Genomic DNA, 20,715 nt, shown 5'->3' with positions numbered 1-20,715 from the left:
AGCCTCTTGCTTTAAAAGTTGGCAAGTACACCTGGAATGTTTACAGGAATGCTGAAACTGTTTCACTGAAATGTAAATCAATTGTATGATGGCGGGAGATTTATGATGGTGAATATATATGTTTAATGCTTGAATAAGTACTAAAATATATGAAGTACTGTATTGTCATCCTGACTAACTTCGCTTGTTTATAGTGTGTTTCTTCAGTGATGGAAACATACATGAGTGTCTTTGGATGAGTGTTGTATGGTAGGAAATTACCAAATGCAATCACACAGGTAGAAAGTGAAATATTTGATGATCATTTGTCATGCATATAGTTCAACTGCTATTCATGACAGTGCTTAATTCAACTGAAGTGTAGATCTGCTTTATACTGAAAAAACCCAATATTCTTACATCCACTCTTCATTTCCCAACACTTCCTATAGAATGTAAATCTCCATTTGAACATCTGATTTATTATTATCTGGTTTAAGTCAAGAATACTCTTTAGCTTAAGAGGTCACTATGAGCTAAATTCTGTAACCACCTCATGTAGTATGACAAGTAAAATCAAACTTACTTTAAATTAACTTTTTTAAATAACCAACATTTCTATAGCTTATTTTGTGGTTTGTTTTTTTTTTTTTCTGTTTGTGCTGTTTATTTACTCAGTGCATTCAGTTTTCTTCCAGAGCTGCGACCTCTGTTCCATGCCACAGATTTCTTGTCTAAAGTATGAGTGCTAGTCACCATCTCCAGTTTGAGACAGGAAAAATTAGGTTTGACAGCATCTGATATCCAGTTCTGCCCAAGTATGTTCTGCACAAGGCAGATAATTCAGCTCTATGTTTCCAATTTAATTGAAATCACTAGCAATTCTCATTCCCCCAGTCCTAATGTGTTTAAGTCTACAAAATTACAGGTGATCTATTTTATTGAAAAATGTGCTTACTTTATTTTTTTTTTAACTACTGCATTTTCCAGCTGGACTGAACTTGGGCAAGGCCCCAAAGCTAGTAATGACACTTCAAGATAACAGAAGCTTGCAGCATTTCTTGCTTTATTTTTCTTACGGTGTGATGCAGAAGCCTTGTTCAGGATTTCCTAGTAGAGCGCAGTTTGCTAGATTGTGAATTCACGGTGCAGAAGCTGGGTTGTACTAATTCCTCCGTGGCCATTCAGAGGAAGCATTTACACCACATACTTTAAATCCGTATGCTTTGGGTGCCCAGATTAGAAAGCTGGTCCCTGTGCTCTCCCTCTATGATCTGTGGTGGTCCTCTCAGAGGTGGTTCAGAGCCAGAACCTGTTTTAACTCTTCCATGTTGCCCTTGGAGAAGTACTGCTGTTCTAGTTGATGACTTGGGGAATCTAGGAGACTTGTATCTCAGCTTAAGGGGGGGCTGGGGGTGGATTTACATTTTGTATAATTATAACATAAATGCTCAGGAGTAGATTTATGTTCATTTCCAAGAAACTTTTTCTTTAAAGAAAAGACGTTTGCAACAAATCTGCAAGTCTCCACTTACCCTCAGATTGCTGTAGTGAACTGATTTCCTGTGCCTTCTCCAGGTTCTGCAGTATATCCATGTCATTGAACTGCTGGGACAGAATTGTTTTAAATGTGCATATTGTGTTGGAAAACTGACCCATACCTCAGGAGCTTTGTGTTTAAAAAAACCAAAACCAAACAACAAAACCCCAGAAAGCTGTCTTGCTAAAAAGGAAGCACTCTGAATTTAAAGAGTCTGAAATGTGTGGCATTATGAATACCTCAAGCTTTGTGGCTTTTAACACACACTGAGAAACTCTTCAGCTTTCAGAATTAGATCACTGTAGGCTGAAGTATTTCCTTTTTTTCTTACTTTTTCTTTTCAATATCTAATAATTATGTTTATGTTGTAAGTAGCTATATGCTAGTAAATAAATGATGACAAATGATGATAATATGATGACAAATACAGAGATAAGCCTGGCTGGAAAATTTTATATAAGAACATAGTTGAGCAAAAAAGATGTGAAATTTTGCAAAGCTGCTGTTACTGATTTTTTTAATTTTTAATCTCTGTCCTATTTCTGGTTTAGTTCTCATGCTGATGATAGGAATATGGCAGGAGACTCTGTATGGGCGTGCATATGTGAACTGGTCATTTGTACATGAGTTCCTGTGCCCAAAGGAAGAAATTTGCATTTTCTATTAAGGACTTCTTTTTTTTTTTTCTTTTTTTTTTTTTCTTTTTTTTAATTTTCCAGGCCAAACAAGCTCTAGGTCTAAAAGGCCTGTTTCTCAGAAATCCAAAGCAGGCCTCTCTGGACAGTCATGCTGCTGGTCAGCTCCATCGCAAACATTCCTTTAGCAGCCACATCTTGAGGCGGACAGCCAGTGCACCCACCAAAAGCCAGAAGAAGAACAAGAAGGGCTTTCCTGAAATTGCTTTTGACACAAAAGACAACAGCTCTGAAGGGGCTGCTGAAGACCGCGAAGTGGAAGCTGCCTCACAGCCTCGCTTTGAGCAAGAACCAGAAAGTGCTTCTCTGTCACCAGCTCCCCGAGATGGTGCCAGTGGGGAGGTACATGGCAAGGGGTTGAAAGGTAAGGCCCATAGTTCTCGTAAAGCCAAAAGCCCAAGTTGTGCTCGAGGGGGTGCTGCTTTCAGTGAACCCCTACGGAGGTCTAACAGGGTCCGGCTTCAGGAGCACCAGAGCGAGAAGCAAAGCGTCTTTGCACGCTGTGCCATCAACAGCTCTGGTAGGATTGGAGTGGCCACCAATTGCATGAAATGCATGATTGGTTCCAAAGAAAGCCCAGATCTAGAATGCAAGTGGAGCGACCATCCTACCAGGCCTCTTGCTAAAGATGTACTTCACCATGAGCAGTATAGCAGTATAACTGGAGAAGAGAGGTTAGAGCTAAAAACCTGGGGTGTTAAAGGTCAGCCCAGGCGGCAATCAGATGCGCAGTCTTGCAGCAGCCCTGGAACTGCTGATGATCTAACAAGGACCACCCAGTCTTTTGTGACCCCAGGGAAGAAAAATGTTGAATCTAAATGTCACGGAATAAAGGCTCATTCCCGGCAGCGGTGGCAGTGCCAATCAGGTGGCAAGTATGGAAGCACTGTCAACTTGGTGGCAGCCAGCAATGGCTCTATATCCTCCAACTCCAGCAGTCTAGAAAGCCTTGGAAGCCCAGAATTCCCCAAGCTCTGGTCTGAAACTTCTCGAAGGCAAGTGGGCACCCTACAGAGGGAAATGAATGCCTTGTTCGTTCAAAAATTGGAGGAAATTCGAAGTAAATCCCCTATATTCTTTACTGGTAAGACCAGATTTTCTTCACCCTTCTCCACCTTAGATCACATCATTGTCTCAGCTTCTGCATAGCATCTTTACTTAGAAGCTCCTGTATGTTGTTTTGCTATCAAGAGCTCTTTTTCTTTATTTTTGGCAATGACAGAAAAAAAGTCTGCATAAATATTTTTATTTTATTTTTTAGATGTGTCTGGTGTAGATTAGTCCTTTCCATGCCTAGCTAACCATCTGCAGTAGTAAAGCTGTCAATAGTCCATGGATGTTTGGATTGTTTGTTCAGGGTTTTTTGTCTCCTTGGGTTTTTTTAGTGAATGTGGTATGATACTAAGTAAATTTTAAGATCCAAACCAGAGCATTAAATAGAGATTGAATATGGGAAACTCATATTAACAAACAATATTTCCATTAGTGGTAGTTGTGCTTCACTGAGGGATAACCACATCAGAAATGATATCTAATGTGCACTCTGCTACTAATAAAACCAGTTCCTTCCTCAGAGAACTTGCAGAATCACTGCCATTGGTTCAGGGATTACCAGATGGAGTTCTCTGGTCTGGGTTATTCAGGAGATCACATTTTACAACATAGCAGACCATTCTGGTCCTAAATGCATACATCCCCAGTATGCAAACATTATAGATGTGCTTAATGTTATGTATATGATTTGACTGGAACCTGAGGGCACAGTTGCATAATCTAAAGAAGCAAGGTGTGTGATCTGATGTTACTTGACATCAGCCAAGCTAGGTGGCCTGTTAGCATTTCCCAACTGCAAAGTAGAATGTGTCCATTTAAAGGAAGGCTGCTTGAGCCACAGCCAGAAACATGCACGTGGTCTCTGGGATCACACAACTGTGTCTGCTCACGAACTATATGTGTGTAAAGATAGAAAATGAGAACAGAGGCGATCAAGATAAATATTTTAATAAGGAAACTGGCTTTTTTTTTTTTTTTTTCCCCTGATTTGGCAGGGAGGAGAGGGAAGGAAAGATATTTCGACAAGATTTTCTCTGTTTCATAGAATTGTGAAGAGACAGCCTTTGCCTATGACTACAAGAGCTTCTCTTCAAGTCCCTCCCCCTCCCTCTTAATTGTCCAAGGAATTTGGACATTGATGGTTACATTTTCAGGAACAGTTAAGTGACTTTGGTGCTTCTTAAGATGTGCTCCCTTTTTTAGTAATAGATTCTGATTGCCCATCTATAGTGGGCTTATTTGAAAGCCTCATACAGAAATTTAAAATATTCTATTTGTTTAATCAATTTATTCTGGTTGGGTGTCTGCGATTTATTTCTCTTTTTAAATTCTTTTTTTTACATATTTTTTCCTATCTCTGCTTTGAGCTTTTAGGAAAATACAGGACAATGGGAAGGGGGAGGGGAGAAGTTTGCTGGTTCCCATGACTTGAAGTTAATCCAAAGCAGCAGAACTCTTTCTATGCCTAAATTATTGGCATTAGGCTTTTCATAAGCTCTGAGTAGTGTGACATATGAAACCATTTCCCATTATCAGTGCCAGCTCCCCCGCCAGCCCCCCAAGTCACTAAATAAATATTGTGATATGCTTGAAATTTGATTAAATCCATCTGACTTCTCAAGCATGGAATCAGCAAACCTTTAAAATGGTGAAGTAGTCACTTGGACTGGATGATGATGATCCAGTGACAAACACTATGGTTGCACAAACAGCATGCTTTCCCCATCTGCCTGCTATTTTAGTGCCTTGGGCCAAGAAACCAAGGAAACCAATAACGTTAGCCTAATATGGCTGCATTTCCTAATTAACATTCTGTTGATGGGAAGTGCCACAAGGATGAGACAGGAAACTATAGTCTCTAGTTGTCCCCTTTATGGCAACGGCATTACAGTTTCCAGTATTTTGCCTTATAAGTGTGCCTTAATCTATGCTGATGGCCTAACCTGGATGGGGAGAAGGAGCTCAGTGATCTGAGCAGCTCTGGACTCCTCCCGATACTCCTCCAGATACTGCAAATCTGTGTTGTGAATGGTGGATTTTGCTTTTGGGCCTGTGTGCCTTCTTCCCTTTTAACCCTCCCAACTAATGTGGTACAGGCCACCAAACAGCTGTCCCCATTGTTAAGCTTCTTGTCCCTAGGCTGGATGGGAAATACTGGTGCCGAAGGCAAAGGCCCAATCTTTCCTTGACATTTTTTGGTATTGCAGATGATTTTTTTCCATGGCATTAGCAGAGGGCTTTGGAGAAGAGGAAGCTAGCTTCCATTCCCCATCCAGTGGAGTGCATTTCTTGAACAATAGCAAAAATTGCTTTTTATTGTTCTACAACAAAACAATGGACTTAATATGTGTCCATTTATGGACTCCATTGAGTGCTCTGGTTGGTCGGAAATTCTTAGGATCCTACAAAAATGTGTGAATATTTCTGTGTTTCCCATCCCTCCCTCAGCACTTATTTATCCCATTATCTGTACCTGCCTTCCCTACATTAACTGGATTTTTCCTCTGTTCTGTCCTATTATTCCACATGCACACTCTCTCTCCTTAGTTAAGAACTGAAAGGACAAGCAAGTCAAAGGTAACTGTCTACTGAGTGTCACTGATTCAAGCACCTTGTTGCCTGTGGTCCTGGTTTTTGTTTGTTTCTTGTCTTATAATTATCTGCTCCTAGATTCTTAAGTTTGTTGTCTTGCTCAGTGGTGCTTTGCTAGCTCTCGAATGCATGTCTGCGTTGTGGTTTGGAGATGTGGGAAAGTCTTTTTGGCATGGTTGCTTTGGCTCTTAGGGTACAGGTTGTAAACATTGCAAAAGGATGGAGCATTTTCTTCAGGTACTTGGTGGCTGTAGTGGTTCTTCAGGATTGTACTGTCAGACTGGTATATTGTTTTTTGAAAAAGAAATAACACGTTTTAGGAAAACAAGGTTAGTCTGTTTAAAGTTTTTATTTTATTTTTAAAAAGCACGTTGACTACATCCCACTGTGTGCATACAGATCATTTTATTTATAATCTGCTCCAGAAGCCCTGTGCTGCTTCTCTTCTGAGCAGTTGATCCTTGGGATCATAGCTGTTGGTGGGGCATGTTCTGATTATTACACGTAGTCTGGTTATGATCTGATACACTGACGTGTTTGAGTGCTGGAAGGAAGGAAAAGAGCAATTCAAGTGGTGCTGGACAGTAGAGGAAGAAGAGTTAGTTTATGAGAGAGGACACAAAGAAATTGATGGGTACAATTGTTGTTGAATAAGATAATCAGAAAAGTAATATGGTGCCACTATGCATGGACTGAGATTTTTTGAAAACAGCAGGGCTGTTGGCCAGCTAAAACTGAATGAGCGGAATTTTTTGTTGCCTTTAGGCAGGTGTTTGAAATCATGAGTTATTTTAAAAATCATGATTAATATATGTGACTACTACCTTAAAAACAAAATGATAACACATAAAGAATAAATCTTCAGCTAAACTGCAGTTTGTAATAGCTAATTAACCCTGTATCTCTGTTTTTCTTGTTTCTTTCTTTTTCCTATCTTTTCATGTCTCCCAAGTAGATGTCTGCCATTTCTCAATACAGAGGTCAGTCACTTCTTTATGCAGCCTAGAAACTATCACTGAAGAGCCTGTTATTGCCAATGAAAACCATCATGCCAGCCTTTTCTTCCCTCTGCCCATTACTCCTTACAGTGATTCTGAAGAAGGGTCTGTGTCTGATCATTCCACTGAATCTCGATCAGAAGTAAGCAGCACATCCACCCAGCCTCAAGAATCTCTACTCACTAAAGAACAAAGAACAAACCTGGCTGCAGAAGACCAAGTGCAGGTAGCCACAAGAGCAGCTGACACAAGTTTAGTAGTCCAAGAAGATGAGAGGACAAGCATGGCAGGATGTCTCAAAGAAGCAAACGGTTGGACACAGGTGGGCAGTAGAGCTGAAGAGCAGCACGGGTTGGCAGTGCAGCCTCAGGAAGCCTGGCTGGTGGTGGCAGCAGGTAACGCTGCCGGCCAACCTGCTGAAAACTGCCAGCAGCAAAGGGACCAACCAGGTCAGGTATTAAGAGACATGAAAAGCACCGTTGAATCCAAAGGGCAAAAACTTGGTGCAGCAGCTGTTCTACTGCAGCAAACCAACGTGATTAACAGTACACAGACCACTTTGCCCCCAGATACTTTCCAGAAAGCCCAGGCTGCACAGGCTCTACCTGTTTCTGTTTCTCAGACGAGCTCTTACATGTTAGTAAGAAGGTCAAAGAGCGAAGGACTGAAGATGACAGACTCCTCAGCCTTAATAAAAATTCCTAGTAGCCTGTCTCCAGCAGCAGAAGTATACTTTGATGCCACTGTTAATGACCGGATCTGGAGCAAGCTAGATTGCAGCAACCATCGTGACAGCATGTCTTCCTCTTCCAGCATGTCCTCCAATGACACTGTGATAGATCTCTCTCTACCCAATCTGGCTCGCAAAAGCCTCCCAGATCTTGGCATCCGTCATGACAATTTTGAGCCCCTCACCATAAGAAAGGGTATGCGCCCCCGATCTGCTACAACATCCTGTAACGAGATGCCAATGGTGAGCAAGAGCAAATCCAATCCTAACCTGAGGTCTGGCCAGCTGCCAGCAGATGAATTGTGCCCCCGTCCTCTTGCCAGGAGCCCTCAAGATGCATTCTCATCCATTCCTAGAAGGCACACCTGGAGCAGGCTGTACATAGAAAGTCTCAGACAGTCTTCTAACAAATCCAAATCACACGATATGGTTGGGAATAACCAGGCAAAATCCAAGAGTCTTGGAGACCTTACCTCTGATGATATTGTGTGCACTTTTGAAAGCAAATACCGTAGCATCAGCAGGAGTTTTGTCACTCGCTCAATGCGGGAGCAGCGCCGCTCTTCAGGCCTGAGATCCTCAGGCAAACCCCAGGACGAACTGACAGAGCAGCTGAAGAAGCTGACAGCCTTTCAGCAGGAAAACGATATCACTTCCCCTATCAGTCTTGATCCAACTGAATCTGAAGAGGAAGGGGAGAGCCTGGGACTCCTTCGCAGGTCTTCATCTCGCAGTCAGAGCCGGGTGCGGTACATTGCCAACAGGGCTAAGCAAGCTCAGGAGAGACAGCGGCTGCAGAGCCTGGGCCAGCTCAGCGGGAGCCCCATCGAGGAGAGGGGAAATCCAGAGGGAGCCTGCAGCGTCGCAAAAGCAGTTTGTATGGATATAGCTTCTCCTGCCGTGTTTACACCCCAGCCTAAGAACCAAACTGATTATAACGCTGACACAGAAGTCTTCTTTATGCTGAAACTGTAATTCTGGGGAGCACTGAATAAGGCAATGTTTACATTCCTGTCAAAACAGAGGGACCTGAGAGGCACCAAATATCCTCACATGGCTTAGTGCTTCCTGGCCTTCCCTTGATTGTAAGGGTACTTCTATCATGACTCCAAAAAAATAGATAAGTGTTAAATTTGTCAGCAGTTTGTGGAAATATAACAAGTGAAATCGAAGACTTATATTTTTACAGTCCTAATGATCTGACCTCCTTTTTTTTTTTAATTACACTTTTTCCAGTCTCAAATTTGGCCTCTTTTGTATGTGACCACTTCTTGCATTTGCAGTTTACTCTGTGCAGATCTCACGTTCTTTACTAATTTCTGCAATTGCTTCTTATAATAGGTAAACATCTATGTGATGTTAACGACAGCTAAGGTAAATTTTGCTCTTACAAATTGTGGATCCATGAAAAGAGGCTAGATTTAAAATCATGCTCCTTCTGTTTTATTTTTTGGAAGAGTTTGAGGCTTCTGAAGGTGTCTTCTCTGGGAAATACTCAAAATTGCAGTGTGATTGTTTCATGAATTAATAATGTCATAGATAAAGTCCATCTTCCGTCATGGACCTGTTTATTTTAGTGAAAATCCGTATTGTCTCACTCTTTGAAGAAGAGCTCTCACTATGTTCCAAAGCAATGCTTTTTTAAACCAAGCTTGTTTATATATATAAATATATATATACATCTGTGTGTATGCAAACATACATCTGCACATATATGTACACATGCACACACTTAAACTGAACTGTGACTGTTCCTCGTCTCAAAACATCATCTGTGGGAATGAGACAGGAGAGAGAAGGGAATTACTAAAAATAGACAGGAAATATCTCCTGACTTTAATTCAGAAATGGCTAAAAAGCATGCTAGTCTTTTCTTGAAAACAGCACCCTCCCTTCTTTATGGTATTTTAACAATGCTGCTGTACATAGCACTTTTTGGATGAATTTTACTATTTCTGTATTGCACTGCCATGCAAAATTTTCAATGATATGTTTTAAAAAAAAGAGATATTTAATTTTTTTAGATGGACATATTTAGAATTAAATACCAGCCTAAACATAATAATTTTTCCTCCCCATTTTTTTTACTTTTTATTTTTAGGGATGTCGTCCCATCCCCCCAATTATTATGTCATTTATTATAGATGTACATTTTATCAGTGATGGAGAAGAATGTTTACTGAGATGCATTTTAAAGAGAAACAGAGGTTTAATTTTATTTCAGTCTGCATAGAGTCCCTATTATTGAGAGGATATTTTGCTTTTTTATGTAATGATTCTTTTGTGTATACTGCAAAATCTAAAAATTTGTTTGTAAAACCACCTTACACTACTAAAATAAACATATTTAACCTTCCAGCTATTGACTCTTTAGCTGTAACATAATACTTTTTCTATGCTGTCTAGAGGTTTGTGGTGTATAAACATGGTTAATTCTATCTGCCTTGTTTTAAGAATTCCTTAGTGGATAACATCTAATTTTACTCTGTTTCAGAGTGATAGCCATTTCAGATCCAGCTCAGATTTTCTCAGGTCCACCAAAACACGTGCAAGCATTGGTAGAGACTGGCATTCTGTTGTTGGGTGATACACGGCACAGGGCTTGTTCTGAAGCAATGCCTTTGGTTGGCAGCCAGTGATGGCTGTAGATGGGAATTCTAGGGGAACTCGTAGTTAGTAACCAAACAGACATAATCCAAGGACCTAATCTATTCTGTTACAGCTCTCCAAGATAGATAGCCCTGTTTCATCACTGAGGTTGTTTAAAGTCTGGCTGAAAATACTGCAGCAAAAATTTACTCTTCACCCATCTCATTCAAAAATCTCTTCTCTTCCTGTCCCAGCAAAGTGCACAGTGAAAATGTGTGTTACTTAGTTCATACTCTCTCCTGGAAGGGTCATCAGCTTACTTGTGGATTGCAGGGCTAGAAAGGAGTTCTTGGTTTCTGATTTTAGTATCATTTGGCCACAAGCATTTAAACTCTGAGATATCAAAATGTAAGGCTAACTGTAGTTAATGATATCATCATGACATGGAGATGGAAACTGGGAGGGATTAAATTCTCTGATTAAATCTTTTCAAATGGTCTTCAGTATGTTCTGTCTAAAAATATTCTCTCAGTTTTCCATCCTGGCTCAGATCTGCATTGCTTGTCTTCATAATTTGGATGAGAGGCCCTTGAGTTTTGTGCAACAAAGGTTTGGAACATGCACTGAAGTAACCCTACAGTATCACTGCAGTCTCTGAAGGAAAAAAAGGTAAATCAGCAGCAGAATGTGTGATCTGCCAAGATTAGTCTCACATTGTGTCTTAACACAAAGCAAATTTCATTAACATTCTCTAGACGAAAAGTCACTCTGTAATACTTCAGTTTTTGGCTGAAGAGCTGCAGGGAGTTGCTGCTTTTTTATCTTGAAAGCAGGAAAGTACATGTGACTTGACAGCTTTAGAAAGTTAATGTTTAAAAGGCCTATTTGTGTCTTGTCAAAGACCAACTTTCACAAGCGGATTATTTTTATCTTTAATTGATTAAGCAATACTTGTTAAATTAATGCACCTCACAGGAGGCAGTATATCATGTAGCGCTTCAAAACGTTTATCTTTGTTCAAATTTTTAAAAACCAGTGGATTTAACTTAGTAGAGTAAATGTGAATTTTTCCCTTCTGCTTCCAAATTAATAGTAACTACCTTCACAGCTTGTTTTGTTACACTACATAAGACCATTCATGATGTGTCCATTTATTCCTAGGAATGGAATTTATTTCGTGGTACCTACACTGTTGAGTAGCAGAAGCTTACTAAGCAGTTTTGCTCTTCGTTCATCCAGTCTTCATCGGGGAAGAGGGAAATTGCTTATTCAGATCTTCTCAGCAGACAGGGTGCTATCTAAAATGGTAAGGAAAGCATTAAAGATTTGCTAACAGTGGAGGGAGTCTGGAGCTGAGGTTCCAAGCAGCACTGATTTTCATTTTACGAATGCCTCACTGCTCTTGCTCTCTTGATGATCTTCTCTACCATTCATATGATAATCAAGATGAAAAAGCGAATTCTCCCTCCTCCATGTGAAATTGCAGGCAGATACAATGTAGACATAGGTTGAGCGTGAAACCGCAGTGGCCAGCACGTACCATCTGCTAAGGTAGTAACATCCGCTCTGTGGTAATCGCTGCTTGCCATGAGGAGCTCTAAATTTTTACTAGAATCACACATGCAGCAGACTTAGGAGTCCACAGAAGGCATCCAGGTCTTGGCCGGAGGCACTTGCTAGTACAGCACGACTGTTCGTGTGCTCCATTCAGGATGTGCAACGGAACAAACCCCTTCCTGCAGGAGTGAAGGAATTCAGAAAGGCAGTTGAAATCATTATTCTTCAGGAAGGTCAGTGACTGACTGGAAAGCTACGGAGACAGGTCTGATAGTCTGGGAATGAAACTGCTGAGTGAGGAGAGCGAGAGGGGCAGCGTGGCTATGGGGTGCTGCTAACGTGGGAGAACACCTCCTTGGCTGTACCTCGCCCGTCAGTCCCGTCGATAACGCTGCCTAAAGAAAGCCCCTTTTCTGTCTACTCCTGCTGGCTGTCCAGAGACAGCAAGTGTATTCCCTTCCCCAGAACTCTTCCTCTGAGGCCTCAGACCCTTGTATGCGTTTTTCAGTTCATTAAACTGTAAGATTAGAAGTCCAAAGTTTTCAAATTACAAGCAGTGTATTATAGATGGCTGGACTTGGGGTTTATGGTCTGTATTCATCCAACTTAGTGTTTAAGAACACTGATGATGAACATTTGATTGTATTTTTAAAAACTGTTTTTGCCTGTGCTGAGATGCTTTCAGCTGCTTATAGTTGAGCTTATCAGCCCTTGTTAGCTGCCAGCTGTGAAAAATCACATACCATAATGTGCATCTTTTTAAAGCCTAGAAAATATTCATGAAAAGCAGCTGGAAACCTCAGCTTATCTGACTTGTGCTAACTTCCCCCTGCATGCAGGCCTTTGCCAGAATCTCTAGGGCATTGCTATCAGGTGAGAATGTGATGAACAAATCACATTCAAACTATGAAAGACCACCTGGAAATGGACCTGTAAACGTGCCAAAGCCTCTGAGAGAACTCCAAGGTGAATACATTTTTCTGGATTCTTTTTCTGTTTTGTCCTATGGAGAGGATATAATTATAGTTTATAACATATCTTAGCATCTTGCCATAATTTATACCGCAAGAATGATTTACACCATCTGGGGTCTGAAGCACATTAAAAGTGATCTAAGGACTCCCCTTAATTGCAGTGAGCTATGAGTCAAGCCCTTGAACTCTGTTAGGGCAAGCTTCACCAAATGCAGTCTTCTAAGCATTTTTTATTGAAATGCAAGCAAGTTTTGACTCTGCAGGAGGCAAGCTGTGTTGATGTTTAGTTGATTTACTCAGTGACACGTATAGAAAAAGCTTAGGGAAGAAGGCCAAGATGTGCAAGCTGCTGGAGAGTTTTCCATCTTGAAAAGTGCTTAAAGTCAAGCAGGGAGTACATTTTTGTTTTTTACTTAAGTGTGGACACGTTCCAACTCCTCTGCAGGATGAGTTGTACTAGTTTACTCTGCCGAATCCTTGTGAAGGCACTTCTTTGTTATTACAGTGCCTTGATGTGTGTATTTATAAATGACCTGGACCAAGAGAATCAGCCACTTGGCAGCATTGTGCTTTAGCTCAAAGTGAAACTAGTATAGGAAGGATGAAAGGGCAGGACTTTCACTTCTGTGCCTGTGTGTTACTCAGAACAGTACATGCCAGGAATTTAATGGTTTTACCTTGAAGTTCAGGCCTTCCTTCAGCTGTCTAGGCATTGTGAGGAAATACTAGATGTATGTAACAGTTTGGGGAGTTGGGGATTTTTGGTGCTATACATGAGTTCCCCAGTTGATCTTCTGAGACAGTCACAGAGTGGAGAAAGTCTTGAGCAGCTTACACTATCAACAGCCAGGAGAGATGGGCGCAGCTTGGTAAGACACTACTCTAGAGAGAGAGGACTTTTACAGGACCACACAGCAGGCCACTAATAGTATTTTCTGAGTCTCAATGTACTGGTCAGCTGCTGGACTCAACTGCTTCCAAACACTGTCTTTTTTGCTGGGTGAAATCTCCTCCTCTCTTTCCCAAAACCTTAGAGTCTGCAGTACGAGTTGGCATGTTCTGCTGAAGCCCCTCAGCCTGGCTCCTCCCTCTCTTTTATCTTTATAACAGCGTTGAACGCCTGTGAGCATTCAGTGTTCCAGCAGTTTCATTGTGCCTGTTCATCGAGTTGCTTCTGCTAATACCCAGTCAGACAAACGGAACTAGGAGAGGCTGAAGGAATTGCTGTAGGTGAGATACTGCCTTCAATCACTGCTGTTCTTCTTCTAGATGATGAGGATCAAAGCCTGTGTGCAACAGGCTCTCTCCTTCCTAGCCGATGGTCGTTCACCTTTTCCACTGCTGTTCTAATACTGATGCCTTCCTTCAGTGCTGCATACAGAAAACTGGTTGAGGAGTAATGTTGTCTTGTTTCTTTACGTTTTGAAAGACTGAAAACCTCTTAGCAAAGTAACTTTTTAAATCCTTAGTTTGTTTCGTTGTAAAGCCAGCATGAGAAAACTTTGTAGTACCTCCTCAGGTAGATGGTGAATGGATATTGCACTGGTTAATTTCAGCAGTATCTAAGGAACTCTTTACTGGGAGGCACTAAACCCCTCTGCCCTCCCATTATTCTCTCTCTAACTGATTCCATTTGTCCTTAAATGACTCTACTACTGAATTAGAGCTAGGGAAGTGTATTAGCCTTTGCAAAAACTCTTTTTTGCACATATTTACGCTCTATTTGTTCTTTTAGAGAGTCAGCAGCCAGTATGCTAACAGCTCTTCCTTTTCAAGGTGATGCAAGCAATCTATTACCAGGTCTCATTAGCTTTTTTTTTTGAAGGAGGCCACTTGAAATAAAGATCCTTTTGTAGTATGTATCAAATTGTAAGGAAAAAGTTTCAGTAATTTACAGGTTAAATCTACCAGGAAAAACGCAGTTTCTCACTGGCTCAACCTGAAGAGCACCACTGCTTTTCCTTTATGTGCCCTGGTGGGTAATTCAGCTGTTCAGTTCGTGTGCTGCTCTGGCAACAGCTAAGAGTAGCTACCACCTTGTCTGTGTTCTACAGTTACTTTTTAGAAAATGTGGGCTGATCCATAACTGAAATATCAGTCCTTTCCTTTGATCCTTTCACAAGGTTCAAAATATTCCCATTTTGAAGTATTTTTACAACAACAAAATTTAACCCAGAAAGAATCTTTTGTGTAAATTTTATTCACCTCTCTTACTAGGTGAAAAATGTAGAGAAAATGAGTGAGGGAAACTACTGAGCTGTAATGTCAAGTGTTTTCACAGCAGTGCAGGTTTGGGGAAAATTTCATAAAAGTTGATGAGGTAACATTAACTGAAGCCAGTGTTTTCTGAGCATCAGTCAGAAGCAAGTAATACCATATGTAGGATTTTTTTTTTTGCCTACATAGTCTCCTAAATGGTAAGTTGTCTTGGGCATTTTTAATACTTTTTTTTTGTTTCTGGGGTAATGGCATCCTGAACCTTGTTTGACACTATGATGACAAATACAATAAAAAATACTGCAGCAGCTTGAGACTTAATATAACCTGGCATTGATTGTTTTTCATAGCTCTGTTGCTGTTTTACAATGACAAATGTACAATTATTTCAAGCCATGCAGAAATGTTGCAGGGTTTGAAATGGAAAAAGTTACTAAAACGTGCTGGTTTTCACCCTCCTTCCCCCTACCCCTTTTTCCTTGTTCAGTTAGGGGTAGGAGGTTGAGACAAAAGAGGGCTTCAGAAACCACTTCTGATGTCTCTTGATGCAGATGAAACACTTTTGTTTCAGATCATTTTGGTGCAAATGAAACAAAGACCTTTGCTTTCTGCAACCCAAACGGAAAGTGAAATTAAGGGTTTGCTTTTAAGCCCCCCAAATGAGAACCTCCTGGAGGAGGAGGTTGTTTTATTAGTGCCTCAACTGGCTACTAAAATTTCTTTAACAGCACCTTCCCCTTTCTCAGAGCATGAGGGCCCAGTCCTCAGGAGCAGTCCAGCTGCTTCCCTTCCTTTCCCCGACCCCAGGGCATGTGCCCCTCGTACCGCGGGTACCTGCAGCTGCCTCTCCAGAGCCTGCACACTGATTGTGGCTCGCCTCTCCTTCCTGCAGAGCTGACTGCAAGAGAAACAGTGCAACAACCGGTGGATAAATCCACTTCATAGCTTTGTCACATCCTTTTTGCTGTAGTGAGGTGTTCACCAGAATCTTTTTCTTTAGTATTTGTTATGGCTGGTCTCAGAAGTGACTGTTTTCACCTGGAGACCTTTGTTTGAATTGGGACTCTTCAGAATGTGGTGCAGAAAATCCAGGACATACTGATTTTAACCCAGCAATGAAGAACTGTAAAACCAGCTTTAACTACTTGCCTTTCATCTCTAGCAGGAAGTTTCCTTTAGACAGTAGATATTTCTGCTCCAATGGACAAAGGTCTTCACTTCATGTTCTGTGTGATTACAACTATGCTGCTCCTGAGAGAATCAAGCCAGACAGGTGAGAAAAATGATCCGAAAATGCTGGCTGAGCCAAATCTCATTTTGTTCTTCTTTATGGAGTATTAATTTTTTTAGTCTTAAACTGCTAGTGCTTACAGGATTTTGTCTTAATCTAAGAATTTGCTTTTGAATTGGTTATTAAGGTATCACCAGGGCCTACCTTGTTGTTATAGCTTGTGATTGTGACTTTATCATGTTCTGAGTGCTGTTACAAAGTGTCTTTGCTGCTATAGTTCTAAATCAGATGAGGAGATGAAAAAGCCTAGGAAAAGGGTTGTTAGGTGTCCATGAACACCATTATTGTGGTTAAAGCTGCATTCTTTTGAGTCTGTGGTCCCTTGAATTGCAGCAAAATAATGCTGATTAACTTGTTCTCCTGTGAGTAATGTTTTCCACATTACTTGTTTAGCCCCTCTGCTCGTGGCATGTTTTGGTAAGAAGAGATTTAGCGCAATGAAGTTGTCAGCTCCGTGAGTCCCCTGACTTTTTGTAGACAAAGGGTGACACTACATTCCCTCTGAAGTTCCTCAGGGACAGGAGCAGGAGCGTGCCAGGGACTTCTGCACAGTGATCAGCTGGTTAGATCCCGCTCGCTCTCAGCGTGAGGAGCTGGGGAACTTGCTTTTACAACAGAACAAGAAATGATATTGTTTCACTCTTATTGTGGCTTTTTGGTGTTCTATGCCTGAAGTCCAGGCTCAGGCTAAGGAGTAACTGGACCTTCCAAAATTACTGGGAGATAAAAATTGACTCACCTCCTGTCTCCCCAGAGCTGGTAACTGCGTAGCTACAGTAGCAGCAGTTCACCCCAGCTTAGATACTTCAGCCATTTGCTTCAGTGACAATGGTCAGATTCTCTCATACTGAGAGTTCTCTCATCCTGAAGGTCCCAGTGTGCTCCAGAACTGTAATCTGCCTGACCCATCGCCTCTTCTTTTAGTGCAGCTGTGTCTCCTGGTCACAAGCTGGAAGAGGGGAAGTGCTGGCGGAGGGCACTAAGACACAAGGGTACTAGCCTGGAGAGGGAGGATGGGGCAGAAAATGGGGGTGAGGTGCCCAGTTCTTAACAGTGCTGCAAGCTTTTCCCCAAGAAGTTAAGCAGGGAGCCATCTGCCTTTAGAAGGCCGGGCATGCGCAGAGTCGAAGGAGTAAGGACAAGGCTGATTTTTTGCAACCACAGTAATTTCCTGCAGCCACTGGCCTGTGGGGAACAAGAGTGTGGAGGGATGAGCCTCGTCTTTGTTTTATGTTTTTGTAGACTCTCACAAAGGATTCTCACAATGACGACTTGGCTTCTGAGAAGTGTCATTGCAATGAACTTCGAGTTAGTGCTGCAACTTGATTACTTATGGTCCTTTCAGGAGTTCTTACAATGGGGCTTTGAACAGCTGCATCTAGTGCCGCTGTGGGGGAGCTGGAGCCCTCAGTACAGGCTGTTTTCTTCCAAGAAACCCTAGCAGGTCTTCAAAAAGGAGCCTCAAAAAGCTTTTACTGGCTTTAATGAGTTTCTAAAGGGAGACAAGAGAACTCCTTTGTGAAGATTTCCAGCTCCCATGGAGAACTGTAGTGGAGAGGGAAAAAACAGGTTTTGTTTTACAATAATGTAGAGTTCAGCACAAGGCCAGAAAATGCAAAACCAAATAATGAATAATACATAATGAATGAATATGTTGTTATATTTAATGAAAAACTCACAGCTTTTGCTTGAAAGAATGAAAACACCCTAAATTTTTTGTTTTATCTTGAGGGATTTTTGGCTTTTGCACTGTGAACTCTTTGATTCCAAGGAGCAATGCTGTGCACATTCTAGAAAAAACATCCCGGGCAATTAATGAGTCATATATTGACACAATTGTGGTTTTAATTCTGCATCTCGATCATTGTCGTTTAGTTCTCTTGCAGCTGGGGTGGGATTGAGGTATTCTGAGTATTATGAAAAGGGAAGCTGTGGATCAAATAATTTAGAGCAGAGAGTAGAACCCAGAAGCATGACTAACCTCAATAATAGTACTTTTATGGGTGGATCTTGGTGTTTTTTACCAGAGGGAGCTATCATTACCTTGGTTTTACAAATGAGAAACAGAGGCACAGGAGGGAGAAGTAATACAGAAAAGGTCAATAGCGGATTTGACAATTTGACATTGGGTGTTCACTCCAGTGCTGTCTACGAGGTTGTACTGGCTCTCATCACACTTAAACTCTGTCGATTTTCTGTATTCCTCTTACTCTCTGTTCCTTGATGGGATACAGACAACAGGCAGCACAAGGCAGGCTTCCTGGTCCCTCTTTCTTTAGTGCTGTTGCTGTTGGTTCCTGGTTTTGGTCATGGCCCTTTGGGAGGTGTTAATTTTCACAGGAATGAAAAGTCAGGGTGCTTATAGTTTGGGGGGAGACAGAGTAGGACGTGGTGGAGAACTACCCCAGTGGTTGCAACCCCTTTGGCTGCTTTGACAGTAGGACCCTGTCATTAGTAAGGGAGGGGAAGCAGAAGAAAATCTTGTGCCTTGAAACTTGATGGTGATGAACTTCTGGTTGTTTACAGGGCTTTTCCCTAGGAGTATAGACAAGGTTTTGCAGGACTCAGGGGGAAATCTTAGTTGTGTGAAGTAGCAGGAGAGCTGGCTTTTCACCTTGTCGGGGAGGACAACGAGGAAATAAGGCAATGGATTCTGCAGAATCCCTTCCTCAGTGTGTGAGTGACAGCCAGAATCCTTAAGGAACCCTCTGCAGCCTCAGTCTGGCTGTCTCCGTTTCTGCTTCCGCGTGTTTCACACTCACACTGCGCTGGGAACGAGGAAACACGCTTGGCAGGACTGCTGCAGGCAGCTGCCCTGGGAGCTTGTGAGTCATGGGTAATCGTTCTGGTTGTTTAAGTGCAATATGAAGTGGGGGTACGAAACCTCACTTTTAAGGAGCTCTAATATAAGCCTTGCCAGAAGCTGATGTTGTTGTTGTTGTATTTTTTCAGGAACTACAAGGAATGATGATGCTGTGAGTAAGGTAAGTTTAAGTTGACTGGTGCAGAGCTACCAAAGAAGGCATATGTGCAAAAGGTCTTATGTTTTAAATTCAGAAGTAGATGGGATCGTGCGTGTGCAATGCTTTTAATCTGTGAAGAGTTATTATTTTAAATATGCTTTTCATGGCTAGTGATGGCCATATCTAAGTCTGTCTGTGTGTCTATGCTTTTTTTTTTTTAACTCAGTCTTTTGTCCAGAATTCAAAATTCAGTCATGGCTCAGGGAAGAATCTGCCTATAGCCTTGACTTCATGGCTTACAGAATTTAAACCTCAGAATTATTGCATCACTTATGATCTTTATAAACTTCTTAATATCAAAGAAAATTCAGACACGTATAAACACACAGAGATACCTTTATTAGTTCTTAAGATGTGTGTTTTACTTCTAAAAGCTTGCATTTAACATAAAAAGGGTCTGTGTGGGACATAATTCCTCAGGCTTTAGAAGAAAGATGACAAATGCCATCTTTAAAATCTAACTTGCTAGAACACGGATATATTCACATTATGCAGGACAGTATTTGTCCTAAGGACTTTCCAATCAACAATAATGGGAGAGTTGGTTACGGTAGCATTGGGAAATGAAATTACTTGTTACCCTGCATTAGGTAACTGCTGATCACAGCTTCAAAGACAACGCTCATCCCTCAAATCCTTCCATTGCAAAGAGAGAATCGAAGCGAGATCGTTTGGCTCCTGGAAGAACTGGAGCTTCTTTTGCAGATCTTGTACTGCATGCATGTATAAATATATAAATACACACACACACATGCTCTCTCACTCTGTCTAGAAACATCACTGTTCTAAGTTTAGAATAAAAGAATACATCTAAGACCAACAAATCTTACAGAATTAGGCAGCTTTACTGACAAAAGCTTGATTTGTTCCGAAGTAGTACTAATCAGAAATCATCTCGAGCTGTGTGACTCAGTAAGGGTGGATGTACTCTTGAATTCCATGGTCCCTGCAGAACTGAATCCATGTTTCCTCTCCTCCTCCTCTCAGGTGTCCTACTGTTCTGTGTCTCCTGGAATTGCTCTCTAATGAGACCTTAATTGGCTGCTAACTGTTTTGTCTGCAACATGAATCGATTTCTTTGGAAGACTATGTATCTGAAGAATTGTGACAACATTTAAAGTGATTTTTATTCGGACAAAGTATGCTGACAACAGGCAGTAAAGTGCAATGCTTGTGATTTACTAATTACTGTTAGGGAACAACAGTGGTGAGATTGCTGCAGTTTATAGCGGCAGATTTATAGCTGGTTGAATGCATGCACACATCTCCCCTGACACCCACCCCACGTTCTAGTGTAAGCCCTAGCTAAGCGGGGCCATGTCTGGGGCTTTGAAATCCATTATTTCTTCTTCATTTTTTGATTTGCAGGGCACTGACTCAAGGGGACCAGAAGAGTCTCTTCCAACCTTGACTGTCACAACAATCCTGGTAAGGCAGTGACACAACACTGGCTGGGAGGTAGCTGGAATTACACTTT

At 41.4% G+C, this 20,715-nt stretch overlaps 2 protein-coding genes across 9 annotated transcripts in view; both read left to right on the top strand.

The window, feature by feature from the left end:
- The window catches only part of PLCH2 (phospholipase C eta 2), a 98,392-nt gene extending 89,801 nt beyond the window's left edge, over window positions 1–8,591 (top strand). The window contains exons 21-24 of one of the 4 annotated variants that reach the window (XM_074893118.1): window positions 2,239–3,298; window positions 5,815–5,844; window positions 6,815–6,839; window positions 6,948–7,162. In XM_074893118.1, coding sequence (XP_074749219.1) covers window positions 2,239–3,298; window positions 5,815–5,825 — 1,071 coding nt within the window. In that variant the 3' untranslated portion in view covers window positions 5,826–5,844; window positions 6,815–6,839; window positions 6,948–7,162. Of the gene's footprint in view, window positions 1–2,238; window positions 3,299–5,814; window positions 5,845–6,811 lie in introns of all 4 variants that reach the window. The other 3 variants (XM_074893119.1, XM_074893117.1, XM_074893116.1) reach the window with 3 other exon arrangements.
- Window positions 8,592–13,818: 5,227 nt separating this feature from the next.
- LOC141954045 (putative glutamate receptor) overlaps window positions 13,819–20,715 on the top strand; it is a 13,682-nt gene continuing 6,785 nt past the window's right edge. Inside the window, exons 1-4 of one of the 5 annotated variants that reach the window (XM_074893125.1) lie at window positions 13,819–13,937; window positions 16,090–16,197; window positions 19,168–19,199; window positions 20,607–20,666. In XM_074893125.1, coding sequence (XP_074749226.1) covers window positions 16,125–16,197; window positions 19,168–19,199; window positions 20,607–20,666 — 165 coding nt within the window. In that variant the 5' untranslated portion in view covers window positions 13,819–13,937; window positions 16,090–16,124. Of the gene's footprint in view, window positions 13,938–16,086; window positions 16,198–19,167; window positions 19,200–20,225; window positions 20,378–20,606; window positions 20,667–20,715 lie in introns of those variants that run through there. The other 4 variants (XM_074893126.1, XM_074893127.1, XM_074893128.1 and 1 more) reach the window with 4 other exon arrangements.

Source organism: Strix uralensis, chromosome 23, assembly GCF_047716275.1.
Source record: "Strix uralensis isolate ZFMK-TIS-50842 chromosome 23, bStrUra1, whole genome shotgun sequence".
NCBI lineage: Eukaryota > Metazoa > Chordata > Aves > Strigiformes > Strigidae > Strix > Strix uralensis.
Note: the sequence above shows the minus strand (reverse complement) of the source record. Positions and strands in the feature narration are given on the sequence as shown.